Consider the following 16334-nt stretch of genomic DNA (forward strand, 5'->3'; position numbering starts at 1 on the left):
TTTTTCCCTTGCTGCTTTCAATAATTTTTCTTTGTCTTTAATTTTTGCCAATTTGATTACCATGTGTCTTGGCGTGTTTCTCCTTGGGTTTATCCTGTATGGGACTCGCTGCCCTTCTTGGACTTTGGTGGCTATTTCCTTTCCCATGTTAGGGAAGTTTTTGACTATAATCTCTTCAAATATGTTCTCTGGTCCTTTCTCTCTGTCTTGTCTTTCTGGGAACCCTATACTGCGAATGTTGTTGCGTTTAATGTTGTCTCAGAAGTCTCTTAGGCTGTCTTCATTTCTTTTCCTTCTTTTTTCTGTATTCTGTTCCACAGCAGTGAATTCCACCATTTTGTCTTCAAGGTCACTTATCCGTTCTTCTGCCTCAGTTATTCTGCTATTGATTCCTTCTAGTGTAGTTTTCATTTCAGTTATTGTATTGTTCATCTCTGTTTGTTTGTTCTGTAATTCTTCTAGGTCTTTGTTAAACATTTCTTGCATCTTCTCGATCTTTGCCTCCATTCTTTTTCCGAGGTCCTGGATCATCTTCACTATCATTATTCTGAATTCTTTTTCTGGAAGGTTGCCTATCTCCACTTCATGTAGTTGTTTTTCTGGGGTTTTATCTTGTTCCTTCATCTGGTACATAGCCCTCTGCCTTTTCATCTTGTGTGTTTTTCTGTGAATTTGGTTTTTGTTCCACAGGCTGCAGGATTGTAGTTCTTCTTGCTTCTGCTGTCTGCCCTCTGGTGGATCTATATTGGATTATAGTTGATTAACAGTGTTGTGTTAGTTTCAAGTGTACAACAAAATGATTCAGTTATACATATACATGTATCTGTTGTTTTCAAATATTTTTCCCATTTAGGTTATTACAGAATATTGAGCAGAGTTCCCTGTGCTGTATAGCAGGTCCCTGTTGGTTTTTTATTTTAAATATAGCAGTGTGTACATATAAATACCAAAGTCGCAATCTATCACTGCAACCCTTTCCCCCAGTAACCGTAAGTTCCTTCTCTAAGTCTGTGAGTCTGTTTCTGTTTTGTAAATAAGTTCATTTGTATCATTTTTTTAAGATTCCACATATAAGCAATATCATATGATATTTGTCTTTCTTTGTCTGACTTACTTCACTTAGTATGATAGTCTCCAGGTCCATCCATGTTGCTGCAAATGCCATTATTTCACTGTTTTTGATGGCTGAATAATATTCCATTGTATACATGTACCACATTTTCTTTATCCATTCATCTGTCAATGGATATTTAGATTGCTTCTGCAATGAACATTGGGGTACATGTATCCTTTCAAACCATGTTTTTCTCTAGATATATGCCCAGGAGTGGGATTGCTGGACCATACGGTAGCTCTGTTTTTAGTTTCTCAAGGAACCTCCATACTGTTCTCCATAGTGACTGTACGAATTTACATTCCCACCAGCAGTGTGGGAGGGTTCCCTTTTCTCCACATCCTCTCCAGCATTTGTTATTTGTAGACGTTTTAGTGATGGCCATTCTCACTGGTGTGAGGTGATATGTCATTGTAGTTTTGATTTGCATTTCTCTAATAATTAGTGATATTAAGTGCCTCTCAGCCATCTGTATGTCTTCTTTGGAGAGATGTCTTTTTACATCTTCTGCACATTTTTTGATTGAGTTGTTCGGTTTTTTTGATATTGACCCGCATAAACTGTTTGTAAATTTTGGAGACCAATCCCTTGTCGGTCGCATTGTTTGCAAATATTTTCTCCCATTCTCTGGGTTGTCTCTTCATTTTGTTTATGGCTTCTTTTGCTCTGTAAAAGCTTTTTAGTATGATTAGGTCCCATTTTTTAAAATAATTAATTAATTTATTATTTATGTTTGGGTGCGTGAGGTCTTTATTTCTGCATGTGGGCTTTCTCCAGTTATGGCATGCAGGGGCTACTCTTTGTTGTGGTGCATGGCCTTCTCATTGCAGTGGCTTCTCTTGTTGCAGAGCATGGGCTCTAGAGTGCAGGCTCAGTAGTTGTGGCACACGGGCTTAGTTGCTCTGCAGCATGTGGGATCTTCCTGGACCAGGGATGGAACCTGTGTCCCTTGCATTGGCAGGCGGATTCTTAACCACTGTGCCACCAGGGAAATCCCAGGTCCCATTTGTTTATTTTTGGTTTTGTTCCCATTACTCTAGGAGATGGATCGAAAGAGATATTGCTGCGATTTATGTCAAAGAGTGATCTGCCTATGTTTTCCTCTCAGAGTTTTATAGTATCCAGTCATACATTTAGGTCTTTAATCCATGTTAAGTTTATTTCTGTGTATGGTGTAGGGAGTGTCCTAATTTCATTCTTTTACATGTAGCTGTCCAGTTTTCCCAGGGCCATTTACTGAAGAGACTGTCTTTCCTTCATAGTGTAGTCTTGCCTTCTTTGTTGTAGATTAATTGACCATAGGTGCGTGGCTTTATTTCTGGGCTTTCTATCCTGTTCCATCGATCTATATTTCTGTTTTAGTGCTAGTACCATACTGTTTTGGTGACTGTAGCTTTGTAGTATAGTCTCAAGTCAGGGAGCCTGATTCCTCCAGCTCCATTTTCTTTCTCAAGATTGCTTTGGCTATTCAGAGTCTTTTGTGTCTCTGTACAAATTTTAAGATTTTTTTGTTCTAGTTCTGTGAAAAATGCCATTGGTAATGTTTTTAAAGGCTACTGGATGACTTTATTTAAAAAAATATATGTATTAATTTGGCTGTGCTGGGTCTTAGTTGCAGCGTGTGGCATCTTCTTTGTGTCATGTTGGATCTTTTTAAGTTGCGGCAGGCAGGATCTTTTGGTTGCAGCATATGGGTTCCTATAGTTGAAGCATGCGGGATCTAATTCCCTGACCAGGGATCAAATCCGGGCCCCCTGCATTGAGAGCATGCAGTGTTAACCACTGGACCACCACGGAAGTCCTGCCATTGGTAATTTGATAGGGATTGCATTGAATCTGTAGATTGCCTTGGGTAGTATAGTCATTTTGACAATATTGATTCTTCTAATCCAAGAACATCTGATCTTTTGTTGTCAGTATGTAGAAATGAACAGATTTCTGTGTTATAATTTTGTATCCTGCAACTTTACTGAATTCATTGATGAGCTCTAGTAGTTTTCTGGTAGCATCTTTAGGATCTTCTACGTATAGTATCATGTCATCTGCAAACAGTGACATTTTTACTTCTTCTTTTCCAGTTTGCATTCCTTGTATTTCTTTTTCTTCTCTGATTGCCGTGGCTAGGACTTTCAAAACTGTGTTGAATAAAACTGGTGAGAGTGTACATCCTTGTCTTGTTCCTGATCTTAAAGAAATGCTTTCAGTTTTTCACTGTTGAGTATGATGTTAGTTGTAGGTTTGTCATATATGGCCTTAATTATGTTGAGGTATGTTCCCTGTATGCCCACTTTCTGGAGAGTTTTTATCATAAATTGGTGTTGAATTTATTCAAAAGCTCTTTCTGCATCTATTGAGATGATTATATGGTTTTTATTCCTCAATTTGTTGATGAGCCTATAATTTTTTTTGTGGTATCTTTGTCTGGTTTTGGTATCAGGGTGATGGTGGCCTCATAGAATGAGTTTGGGAGTATTCCTTCCTCTGCTATTTTTTGGAATAGTTTTAGAAGCATAGGTGTTAACGCACCTCTAAATGTTTGATAGAATTCACCTGTGAAGTCATCTGGTCCTGGACTTTTGTTTGTTGGGAGTTTTTTAATCACGGTTTAAATTTAGTACTTGTGATTGGTCTGTTTATATTTTCTGTTTCTTCCTGGTTCAGTCTTGGGAGATTGTACCTTTCTAAGAATTTGTCCATTTCTTCCAGGTTGTCCATTTTATTAATGTATAGTAGCTTGTAGTAGTCTCTTGTGATCCTTTGTATTTCTTTGGTGTCCGTTGTAACTTCCCCTTTTTCACTTCTAATTTTATTGATTTGAGCCCTCTCCTTTTTTCTTGCTGAGTCTGGCTAAAGGTTTATAAATTTTGTTTATCTTTTCGAAGAGCCATCTTTTAGTTTCATCAATCTTTTCTATTGTTTTCCTCATTTCTATTTCATTTATTTATGCTCTGATATTTATGGTTTCATTGTTTCTGCTAACTTTGGGTTTTGTTTGTTCTTTCTCTAGTTGCTTTAGGTGTAAGTTTAGGTTGTTTATTTGTGATTTTTCTTGTTTCCTGAGATAAGATTGTATCGCTGTAAACTTCCCTCTTAGAACTGCTTTTGCTGCATCCCATAGGTTTTGGATCGTCGTGTTGTTTCTAGGTATTTTTTGATTTCCTCTTTGATTTCTTCAGTGATCTCTTGGTTATTGAGTAGTGTATTTTTTTAGCCTCCATGTGTTTGTATTTTTTACAGTTTTTTTTCTTGTAGTTGATTTCTAATCTCATTGCATTGTGGTCAGAAAAGATGCTTGATATGATTTCAATATTCTTAATTTTGCCAAGGTTTGCCTTGTGGCCCAACATGTGATCAATCCTGGACAATGTTCCATGTGCACTTGAGAAGAATGTGTATTCTGTTGCTTTGGGATAGAATGCTCTATAAATAGCAATGAAGTCTATCTGGTCTGATGTGTCATTTAAGGCCTGCATTTCCTTATTGATTTTCTCCCTGGATGATCTGTCCATTGATAAAAGTGGGGTGTTAACGTCCCCCACTATTATTGTGTTACTGTCGATTTCTTCTTTTATGGCTGTTAGTATTTGCCTTATATATTGAGGTGCTCCTATGGTGGGTGCATATATATTTACGATTGTTAAGTCTTCTTCTTGGATTGATCCCTTGATGATTATGTAGTGTCTTTCTGTGTCTCTTGGTACAGTCTTTAATGTCTATTTTGTCTGAGATGAGTATTGCTACTCCAGCTTTCTTCTGATTTCCATTTGCATGGAATACCTTTTTCCATCCTCTCAGTTTCAGTCTGTATGTGTCCCTAGATCTGAAGTGGATCTCTTGTATACAGCGTATATATAGGTCTTGTTTTTTGTATCCATTTAGCCATCTATGTCTTTTGGTTAGAGCATTTAATCTGTTTATGTTTAAGATAATTATTATTATGTATGTTCTTATTACCATTTTGTTAACTGTTTTGGATTTGTTTTTGTAGGTCTTTTTTCTTCCCTTTCTGTTTTGTTCCCTCCTCTTGTGATTTGATGACTAACTTTAGTGTTGTGTTTGGATTCCTTTTTCTTCTTTGTGTGTGTATCTATTGTAGATTTTCAGTTTGCAGTTACCATGAGGTTTTGATATAGTAGCAGTCTCTACATAAACAAGATTGTTGTTGTTGTTTAAAATTTTATTTATTTATTTTTGGCTGCATTGGGTCTTTGTTGCTGCACACAGGCTTTCTCTAGTTATGGCGAGCAGGGGCTACTCTTCGTTGCGGTGCGCGGGCTTCTCATTGCGGTGGCTTCTCTTGTTGCAGAGCATGGGTTCTAGGTGTGCAGGCTTCAGTAGCTGTAGCACGCGGGCTCTAGAGTGCAGGCTCAGTAGTTGTGGTGCACGGGCTTAGTTGCTCCATGGCATGTGGGATCTTCCTGGACCAGGGCTTGAACCCGTGTCCCCTGCATTGGCAGGCAGATGCTTAACCACTGCGCCACAAGGGAAGCCCAACAAGATCGTTTTAAGTTGCTGATCTTTTTTTTTTTTTTTTTTTTTTTTTGGCGGCTCCGGACGCGCAGGCTCAGCGTCCATGGCTCACGGGCCCAGCCGCTCCGCGGCATGTGGGATCTTCCCGGACCGGGGCACGAACCCGTGTCCCCTGCATCAGCAGGCGGACTCTCAACCACTGCGCCACCAGGGAAGCCCCTAAGTTGCTGATCTTTTAATGTCAAATACATTTCCAATATCCTGCATTTGTGCTCTCCTCTTCTCACAATTGCTGGTTTTGATATTATATTTGTTCATAAATGATTTCCTACCTTTACTGTATGTTTGCCTTTACCAGTGAGCTTTTCCATTTGTAATTTTCTTGTTTCTAGTTGTGGCCTTCTCTTCTTAGAGAAATTCCTTTAGCATTTGTTGCAAAGCTGGTCTGGTGATGTTGAATTCTCTTAGGTTTTGCTTGTCTGTAAAGCTTTTGATTTCTCCATCGAATCTGAATGAGAGCCTTGCTGGGTAGAGTATTCTTGGTTGTAAGTTCTTCCCTTTCATCACTTTAAATATATTGTACTGCTCCCTTCTGGCCTGCAGAGTTTCTGCTGAGAAATCAGCTGATAACCTTATGGGAGTTCCCTTGCATGTTATTTGTTGCTTTTCCCCACTTCACTCACTGCTCGTTTGCCTTGTTTCTGTGAGGGTGTCCAATGTAATTTTTATCCTCGCTCCTCTATAGGTAAGGTGTATTTTTGTTTTTTTGGGTTTTTTTGGCCACATGGCACGTGGGATCCTACTTCCCCAGCCAGGGATTGAACCTGTGCCCCCGGCAGTGGTAGCGTGGACACCTAACCAGTGGACAGCCAGGGAATTCCTGTTTTTGTTTTGTTTTTTTTTAACCCTCTGGCTTCTTTTGAATGATTGAGAAGAAATTGTAGATGGATATTTTTGTGGATGAATATATTACTGCTAGAATGAGACAGTGTTTAACATTGCTTTTATTCCTCTTTTTCTTTGTTACAGATGTAAGTGCTAAAATATTTTGTTCACAGAAATATTTAGATGGAAATGGAGGAAGTTTGTTACAGAGATACCACTCAATCTTTGAACTCATAAGTTATTTGTCAAATATCACAAAAATAATTTATCATTGTCATCAAAATAATTTTAATGGTCTATCAAGTGATAATTTGTTAAGATCCTCTTTCAAATTTCTTGTTAGGCAGTGGATTAGAAATGATGTGACCTGGAAAAAGATATGCTTCCAAGCTATTAGAATAATTTGCTTTTTCCCTTTCTAGGCAGTATAACACAAAGGCTTTACCAAGACTTATCAAACGACTCTTAATTATAACCCTTACACTGTTACTTAAAAGCAACCTATTCAACCAGATATACTCAGAAAGGGTTGAGGAAATAGAAATATTGGTAATTTCATTACACCATTGCCAATCCAATAATTTTTGATAAAATGCATTTATCATTTGCTTAGAAACTTAAAACACACACACACACACACACACACACACACACACCTTGGGGCTGCAGTTTTAGCAAATTTGCAGAAAATACCATCTAACTTAATTGGCAAAACCAGTCCTCATTGTCAAACCTACTAAAACCCTAGAAACTAAGACAAAGTCTTTTCAGTTCAAATGTATTAATTATTTCAAGAAGCTTTATAAAAACCATTGAGAAATGAATTATAGAATCCATTGTATAAAAAAGAATCAGTCAAAAAAAAAAGAAAAAGAATCAGTCAAGATTAAAATGATGTAGATCTAATATAACAAGTTACAAAGAAGATAAAAAGTTACAAAAATAAATCAATATCCTTAATTTATAGTAATACAACATAATTTATACATAAAATTATATGATATTTATAAGAAAAGGAGTATGATTTTTAAAAAGACATGTTATTCCTTGTCTAAATATTGGTATATGTGTGTATCAAACTGGTGTTTGGCTTTGGGGAATAATTAAATAAAATCCAATGTAAAAATCAGAAATAACTTATCTTTGTTAGATACCCTGGGTATCTATTAAAAGGTTAGTTTAAGTTAGGTTATATCTAACCCTTTATTAGATACTTTTCCTATGTACTCGAGGATAGAAAAGGGCATATACTACCAAAAAGTAATTTGGCATAGATCTTTTATTCTGTGTTATGAGGAGGTAGGAAATAATAAACATTTAGAAGATGAAATGGGAGAAAGGTTATCTGTAAATGGAATAAATATGATGTGAGTTGATACAATAGATATTTAACTTCCTTTTTAAATAATATATATGAAGTCTGAGAAAAAAGCTTGTAAATATTTTATCCATGTGTTTATTCCAATGTACTTTGAAACATTTGACAATTCCAGAAAAATATTCCAGTTGTATTTCTAAGAAGCAGCAGTACCAGCCTACACAGCTTTGATTTATTGAAGTGATTTTGAAGTGAGTAGTGGAAAAACTGCTATGCCTTAACTACAAGGGAAAAGGCATTTTCAGGATTCAGTATAAGCATTGAGAAGAGCTGGAAGAATGCTTACCCTTAACTACATGAAAAAGCAATTTTTATCATTCAGTATTTCTTTCCAGTGCTCCTTTTGCTTTGAATTCGTGGGCCTTATCCCTCAAGATCCTTGCATCCTTTGATAATAGTTGGGAGAAGGTAGAGGCAAAGTTGTTCGGTAAAAATTTGCATTATTCTTCACTCTACCATATTTAGTTTCTAACTTTCAACTTCACCTATAACAGAAATGTATGCAAGAAGGAGAAAGACAGGAAGCTTTTATAGGTTCATAGTTCTTTGAATAGTCATTAAACGAGGTTTCCATTTGGTTTGACCTCAGGATTTAATTCCCTGCCCCTAGCAATGCAGGTAGTAAGGTTTGCATGATGCTTTCTTTGGTGAAGTAGAGTAAGGTTGGTTTTGGACACAGAGGCTTTCTCTGACCCATTAATTTTAGGAAGGGGTACCCTTGGAAGCTGAGGATCTGGAAATCAATTCCTTTAAAACTGCCAGTGCTTGGATGCCTCTTGAAAAGCCTTTACATATCCCCAAGGGTATGTGTACCCTAGTTTGAAGAGTACCTTAGACTGTCTTTCTTGAGTTTGACAAAACAGCTTAATGGCAGAAAATTCTATAGGGAGGAAATTTAGAGGGTCCTTTAAAATAGGTATTCTGTGTTGTTGGTTGAAAGGCTAGCTCTTAATATTATGTATATAGTTAGCAGATAAACTGGTTACAGTGAGTTGAAAGAACCTGCTATATTAATTGTGGGCCCCCTTACATCTGCAGGTAGGTTTGTTGTAGGAATTTCCTTGGGTGGAGCAAGGGCTTTGCTCATGAAATCACTCTGGCCGGGGCAAGTGCACAGACAGGTACAGTTGAAATACTTAGTATTTGGCAGAAATAATGGATTCAAAGACCAGAACTTGTGATAACTGGAGGTACTACAGTCTACTTACCAACCTTAGGCAGTAACGGCTACCACAAACTACCATGATTTTTGCACTATGATTATAATACCTGCATTTTTAATTTTTAAGCATGTAGTCAGTAATAATTTGAAAATTTTTTATGCAAACTTCTCCTGTGGGCATTATTTTAGTGAATTGAAACTATCCAGTTGTAATGCCTTTTTTTCCCTCCATTTTGTTTTAAAAGCTCATGTCATTTAAAAACAAGACAAGAAATTAAAATTTATTGAATAGATCAGAGATTTTTTTCCTGGAAATTTTTTTTTAAGGGTATGAGTCACCACATACTGACTTCTGCCTCACAGGAGGGGAATACAAAGGTAACAGCCATAGAAATACCATTCCCTCTATAGTAGACATTAGTACTCTGTAAATGTGGGCTTATGCTCTATTGTGTCTTAATTGAAATTAAATATTCCTCTAAGACTCCATTTTGCCTGACTGGTGGGAGATTCAGTCTCGGTCCTTGTTGGGGTCCCTTCGCCTCCCCAGAGTCAAACAAGATTCTGAAATGTTTACAGAAACAGGAGAGGGGCTTGCAGTCTCCAGCCCAGCACCGTTTCTGCACTGCCCTCGTCAACTGAGCCCACAGAATTGCTAGGAAGGAGCAAGTCCACTGTTTCTGTGGAAGGTGAGGCCCCGGCGGTCTGTGCCCAGGTGAACCCCAGTGTCCTCACCCCTCCTGAGGCCCTGCTGGTGGGACCGTCCCCCCGACCTTTGACCTCTTCTTCCTGTGGAGGAATCTTCTGTCTGTCTTCTTCCTTACGGAATTCCCCCAAGTTGGGAAAACTGCAGCCAGAAAGACAGGTTGTCTACCAGCAGCTTGAACTTCACAGCTTCTGCGGGCGAGTTTGTACCGAGAAACCGGGCATGCGCATGAAGTGGGGACAGGGAAAAGACAGAGCCCAAAACACAAATGAATAAATATCTCCACAAATGGTCTTAGGTCACGAGTACTATTAATAAGTAGCTAACGTTTCTGAGCATGACTCTCTGCTCACACAGATGATCAAATTTAATTCTCCAAGCTTCACCATGTGCTAAAGACAGACAACTGAGGCTTAAAGGGTTTGAGTAACTTTCCTGGTAGTAAGTAGCAGAGCTGGGATTCGAACCAAGTCTGCTGGGCTCAGAATTCATCCCCTGTGTTATATTTTGTCTCCCACGGGGTATTAGTAGTAATTCATTTTGAGCACAGTGAGCTACCAGCATAGGTTAGCTACAGCGGGAGCTCGCAGACAGCTCAGTGAATTCATCCACGGAACACCATTGCTCAGAGTCCTCCATCTGGTTGTCAGGGTGCGTTTGCCAAGACTGGGGAACAACAGTGCCGCTTTGGGCGCAATTACTGTTTAGACAATAACTGGTCAGCACGTTCAGCTGCTTCTTGAGGTCACTCCTGGGAGATGAAGATAGGACCCCATGTCGGCATAAACAGGTTGGTGGTTTTCTCTCTGCTCTGTCAAGAGGCCGTTATCTCCGTCATCTCGAAGTTACACCAAATTGCTCGGGTGCGGGTTCAAAATGGGGGGGAGGATATGGTTCGGCCTAGTTTTCTGTTGTTTAAAATAGAAAATTGATGGATCTGAAATCCATTTTTTGTTTAATACAATTCTTGAGGTACTGTTTTAATAAAATCCTTTAGTCTTTTAAAAACGTAAAGTCTTTTAAGAACATTTCAAAAGCCATAGATCAATTTTTTAATTGTATAGGTTGGCCCATAAATAATTCTTATTTATGGAGTCAAAACCAATGCATTCAGTGAATCAATACATAACATAGTCATTATGGCCCTACTAACCACCACCCACCCACCAAGCTGGGCATGATGGGTGATTCAAACACAGGCTGGGCTCTTTACTCAAGATGTTCATAATATGCTTTAGGGGCTTTCAAATGTTGTATGCCTCAGAATCATCCCTGAAGCTTGTCAAAAATAGAGCTGCCTGGACCCCGCTCCAGACCTACTGTCTTAGTCCGTTCGGGCTGCTAGGACAAGATACCACAGACTGGGTAGCTCAAAGCAACAGAAGTCTATTTCTCATCATTCTGGAGGCTGAGAAGTCTAAGATCAAAGTGCTAACATGGTCTTCTGGTGAGGGCCAGCTTACTGATTCATAGCTGGCACCTTTTCACTGTTTTCTTACATGGTGAGAGGGGCTAGGGAGCTCTCTGGGGCCTCCTTTTTAAGGCACTAATCCCATTTATGAGGGTTCCACCCTTATGACCTAAGTATCTCCCAAAGGCCCACCTCCTAATGTCATCATCTTTGGGAGTTAAGATTTCAACATATGCATTTTGGGGGGACACATTTAGACCATAGCACCCATTGAATCAAAACCTTGAGTGGAGCCTGGGCATCTTTAACAAGCTCCTTAGGTGATTCTAATACTTACCAAGGTTTTTGAGCCTGCCGTGTGGTTGATGGTGTTTTGGTCATGTAAGACACTACAATGTTTTCTGTGTTGTATTGCATTCTACATATGTCTATACATCATCACAGGAAGTATGTATAGGAGATATATAGACATACACGTGTATCGAGAGACACAGTAGTCTTTTATTTGCATGTATGTTGAAATGTACCTGCAGGTAAATATATACCTTTTATCTTAAATCCTAGTAAACCTTTATTGAGCATCTGTGTGTATCAAGCATTGTTAATTCATTCAACAAGTAGTTGTTAAGAGCCTACTATGGGCCATCAGAAAATAAAACAGACAAAAGTCCCTGTCCTCAGGGAGCTATATTTTAATAGAGAAACACCAACAACAAACGAATGAGACAGTTATATGATGGTGAGCGCCATAGCAAGAAGTTAGGAGGGGTGGGGCCTGCCAGTGGTGGGGGCGGATCCCAATTTAGAATAGGGTGGTTGGGGAAGCCTTGAGGGAGGAGAGGGGGTGAGCGCTATGGATATTTGGAGCACAACTGGTCCAGGTTTGCGGAACAGGAAGTGCAAAGCCCTGATCTCAGTGGGAGTATTCCTGGTGGTTTCAGGAAATAAGGAGGCCAGGGTCTGGGACACAATAGGAGATGCAGTCAGAGAGGCAAGGAATGGGCTGAGGGAGATGTGGATCTTGTAGGGGCCTGTAGGCTTCTGGAGGAGTTTGGCTTTTACCCTGAGGGAGATGGGAAGGGTTCGGATCTTGGGGATGATGTAATCTGACAGGTTTTAATGGGATCATTCAGGCCAATGAGAACAGGCTGCTGGGGGTTGGGGGCAGGCTGGAATCCAGTGACCAGTTAGGGGGCCACTGTAGTAATCCAGGGTAGAGATGGTGAATGGGCTGGGAAGGGAGCAGTGAAGGTGGTGAGAGGAACGTGGCTTCCGGTGCGCTGTGAAGGAGCCAGCAGTTTCGCTGACGGGTTGGTTGCAGAGGGTGTGAGGGCTGCAGTAGGAGGGTTTCCGAGGATGCTGGGTGTAACCGTTGGTTGTACTCACTCTCTGGCCAGGTTTGTTTCTGGATGTGGGTCATGATTTGGTTCCATCAAAATGACTGTGTTTTTTTTTTTTTTATAAATTTATTTTATTTATTATTTTTGGCTGTGTTGGGTCTTCGTTGCTGTGTGCGGGCTTTCTCTAGTTGTGGTGAGCGAGGGCTACTCTTCATTGTGGTGCGCGGGCTTCTCATTGCGGTGGCTTCTCGTTGCGCAGCACGGGCTCTAGGTGCGTGGGCTTCAGTAGATGCAGCGTGTGGGCTCAGTAGTTGTGGCTCACGGGCTCTAGAGTGCAGGCTCAGTAGTTGTGGCACACGGGCTTAGTTGCTCTGTGGCATGTGGGATCTTCCTGGACCAGGGCTCGAACCCGTGTCCCCTGCATTGGCAGGGAAGCCCTGTATTTTTGTTTTTAAAACGTATCTTGTACACTTAACATTTGTAAGGTTATTGTATGTACATAATACCTTAAAGGAAAAAAACCCTCATCTTCAGGAGTGGTCAGGGTAGTCTGACTGACTGCAGTAAGACCCTGACGGGGATATTGGTAAACAGGGACTGTAGCCACAGTGACGTCTCTTCCTGACATGTAGAAAAGCTGCTTTTGCCAACAAAAATATATTCTGGATATGATAATGAATAATATTTATTGCTCACTTTATTTCAAAGCACTTCTATATAAATCCTCAAAAAATCCTTTCTAAGGCTGATAGTGGAGGATAGTTCCATCCCCATTTGAGGATTCAGGAACTCGAGACCTAGAGAAGATGGCATGTGGGAAGGATGAACTCTGCTAGATCGGATCTTCTATTTCGTGACCTTCTCTTCTTGATCGTGTGGCCCAATGTGTAGTGACTGGACCTCATTCCAGGGAACAGAAGTGCGTGTGTGTGCGCGTGTGTGTGTGTGTGCGTGCACGCGCATGTGCGTGCACGTGAATCACACTTGGGTTACTAAGTACAATGATGTGTTAAAGGAATTGGAACTGATTGTTCTTACGTTCTGTAACTCAGGCCTCTTGGTCCTTCTCGTTCTGCCTTCTCTGTCTGTTCATTTGGTCATTTTATTTCTGGATAGTAACGTTCACTGAAGGGTGAGATAGGGAAATAAGAAGATGTGAAAGTCACATTAGGTAGCGTGGAGAATAATTTTAATAAAAGCCACAGTGGAGAATGCAGTTGTAATTAACACTAATATGAAATTCTCAATTGCCAGGGGATTTCAGCTTGCTTCACTTTCCTGATCCTTCGTTCCCGTAAAAAGAAAAAAAACCCTGAGTTTGATTATGTCACACACCTAGCAAGGCTGAGTTCTTTGTCTTGCCGAAGGAGCCATGTCTGTATTGGGATGGCTGTGAGCAGGGCCTGGGCCAGCTAACAGCATTTAACGCATTTGCCTCTTTCAGTTTGCAGTGATGACCTCACCCACAAATTCAAAGGTTTCACCGTGATGAATGAAGCAGAGAGATACGAAGCGCTGAGACACTGTCGCTATGTGGATGAAGTCATCAGAGATGCTCCGTGGACACTCACGCCAGAGTTTCTGGAAAAACACAAGGTACTTATTCTTCCACGTTCTCTAAGTAGCAGAATTAGGGAGTCGTCTGTTTCTCCAGCTTATACCCAGAAAGTCCAAAGACTCTTCTCATTTTGGAAAGAGGTAACTTCAGGCACTGTCATGTGATGTCACTTGATGCAGCACCTGTCCTGTGCCCACATCTGGGGACCAACAGCATCCCACTTCCTCAGTGTGGTCTCTGGAGCTAGACCACTCAGGTCCACGTGTGGCTTAACTTCTTAACTGTGGGACCTTGAGCAACATATCGCACTCACTTACCTAAACCAGAAAATGGGTGCTGTTTTGAGGATCTAATGAGATCTAGTAAAACCCTTGGAACACTGGCTGGCTCAAAGCAAGAGCTCCAAAAATGTCATCATCATTATCACCATCATTATTATTGATGCTTAGAGTTCCACAGGCATCATTTTTCATGGAACAAATGACCACATATCTTATCCAGAGGGACAGGGGTCAGGCTTTAAGGAAAGAACTGTATATCTCTGATTTTGTGACCCTGAGACTCCTACTGATAGAAGATTTTTATTAGTTGAAAACACAAGAAATCCTTTTGATCTGCATCAAATTATGTGCTTTGTATCTCCCTACCAGCCCCACATTAGGAGCTCTTCTTTCCTTTTATGAGCAGTACAAAAAAATAAGATTAAGCTGTTCTAAGAGTTTTCTATTTTTAAATTCACGATGCAGGAGAGAATAGAGAACACTGATAAATGTGCATGGGTAATAGCAGAGCAGACAATTTCCCAGCAAGAATAAAAAGAAAAAGGAAAAACTCCAATATGATTTACTTCCAGCAATCACTAGCACATTTTTACTAAGCATCTATTGTATCTTCAGCTTGTGTGCAGAATTATGGGGATGCTGATGATGGCTGCCATTTATCGAGTACTTTCCATGTACCCAGCCCTGTGCTAAGTGCTTTGCTCTTACATGAATCACATTCAATCTCATGGCTACCCTGAGACGTTGTTGTTGTCATACACTGGAGACGAGGAACAACTAAGTTTGAGTACGAAGAATAGAATTGATGATAATAACATTTATTGAGTACTTGCTGTGTACCAGTTATTATTTTTAGCACTTTTACATAATTATATTATTTAATCCAGTGATTCTCAAGTGGGGGCAAGTTTGCCCCCAAGGGACATTTAACAGGGCCTGGAAACATTTTGGGCCATCATAACTAAAGGGGTGCTACTGGCATCTAGTGGGTAAAGGACAGGGGTGCTACTAAGCATCCTACAATGCACAGGACAGACTCTCCCCCTCCAACAAAGAATTTTTTTATATGTAAATTTATGTACTTTATTTATTTATTGGCTGCGTTGGGCCTTCGTTGCTGTGCGCGGGTTTTCTCTAGTTGCAGTGATGGGGGCTACTCTTTGTTGCGGCGCGCGGGTTTCTCGTTGAGGTGGCTTCTCTTGTTGCGGAGCATGGGCTCTAGGTGCGTGGGCTTCAGTAGTTGTGGCGTGTAGGCTCAGTAGTTGTGGCGCACGGGCTTAGTTGCTCCGTGGCATGTGGGATCTTCCCGGACCAGGGCTCGAACCCGTGTCCCCTGCACTGGCAGGGGGATTCTTTTTTTTGTGTGTGTGGTACGCGGGCCTCTCACTGCCGTGGCCTCTCCCGCTGCGGAGCACAGGCTCCAGACGCACAGGATTAGCGGCCGTGGTTCATGGGCCCAGCCGCTCCATGGCATGTGGGATATTCCCGGACCGGGGCACGAACCCGTGTCCCCTGTATCGTCAGGTGGACTCTCAACCACTGCGCCACCAGGGAAGCCCCAGCAGGTGAATTCTTAACCACTGCACCACCAGGGAAGTCCCTCCAATAAAGAATTATCTAGTTCAAAATGTCACTAGTAGCAAGGTTGAGAAATCCTGATTTAATCCTTACCACTAAATTATGAGTTATATAGCTAGTAAGTGGTGGGGCAGGAATCTATACCCAGCAAAATTAAACTGCTACTCTACCTCTCAAGGTGGAGTGAAGCCTTGTTAAAGGGCTTTGAAAGTTAGGCAAGAAGTTTTTACTTGATGGAGGAGGAGAACAAGGAACTAGTGAAGATCAGTAGGCACAAGGATGACAAGAAGAAAATTCTGTTTAAGGAGGTGCCCCCACCATGTGACAGAGGGATGGCTTGGAGAGGAAAGAGCCTGCAGTGAGGCTGCAGGTTCAAGTTGGTATTAATAATCCAGGTGATGGGGCCCTGGATTTGGCATAAGCAATGGAGAGGAAGTGATGGGTGTATGCA

At 40.7% G+C, this 16334-nt stretch overlaps 1 protein-coding gene across 1 annotated transcript in view; it reads left to right on the plus strand.

The window, feature by feature from the left end:
• The window catches only part of PCYT1B (phosphate cytidylyltransferase 1B, choline), a 125130-nt gene that overhangs the window by 61281 nt on the left and 47515 nt on the right, over positions 1 to 16334 (plus strand). Inside the window, exon 4 of the mRNA XM_024746624.1 lies at positions 13911 to 14062. Coding sequence (XP_024602392.1) covers positions 13911 to 14062 — 152 coding nt within the window. The remainder of the gene's footprint in view (positions 1 to 13910; positions 14063 to 16334) is intronic.

The sequence above is a fragment of the Neophocaena asiaeorientalis genome, unplaced genomic scaffold (assembly GCF_003031525.2).
Source record: "Neophocaena asiaeorientalis asiaeorientalis breed wild unplaced genomic scaffold, Neophocaena_asiaeorientalis_V1.1 scaffold20, whole genome shotgun sequence".
NCBI lineage: Eukaryota > Metazoa > Chordata > Mammalia > Artiodactyla > Phocoenidae > Neophocaena > Neophocaena asiaeorientalis.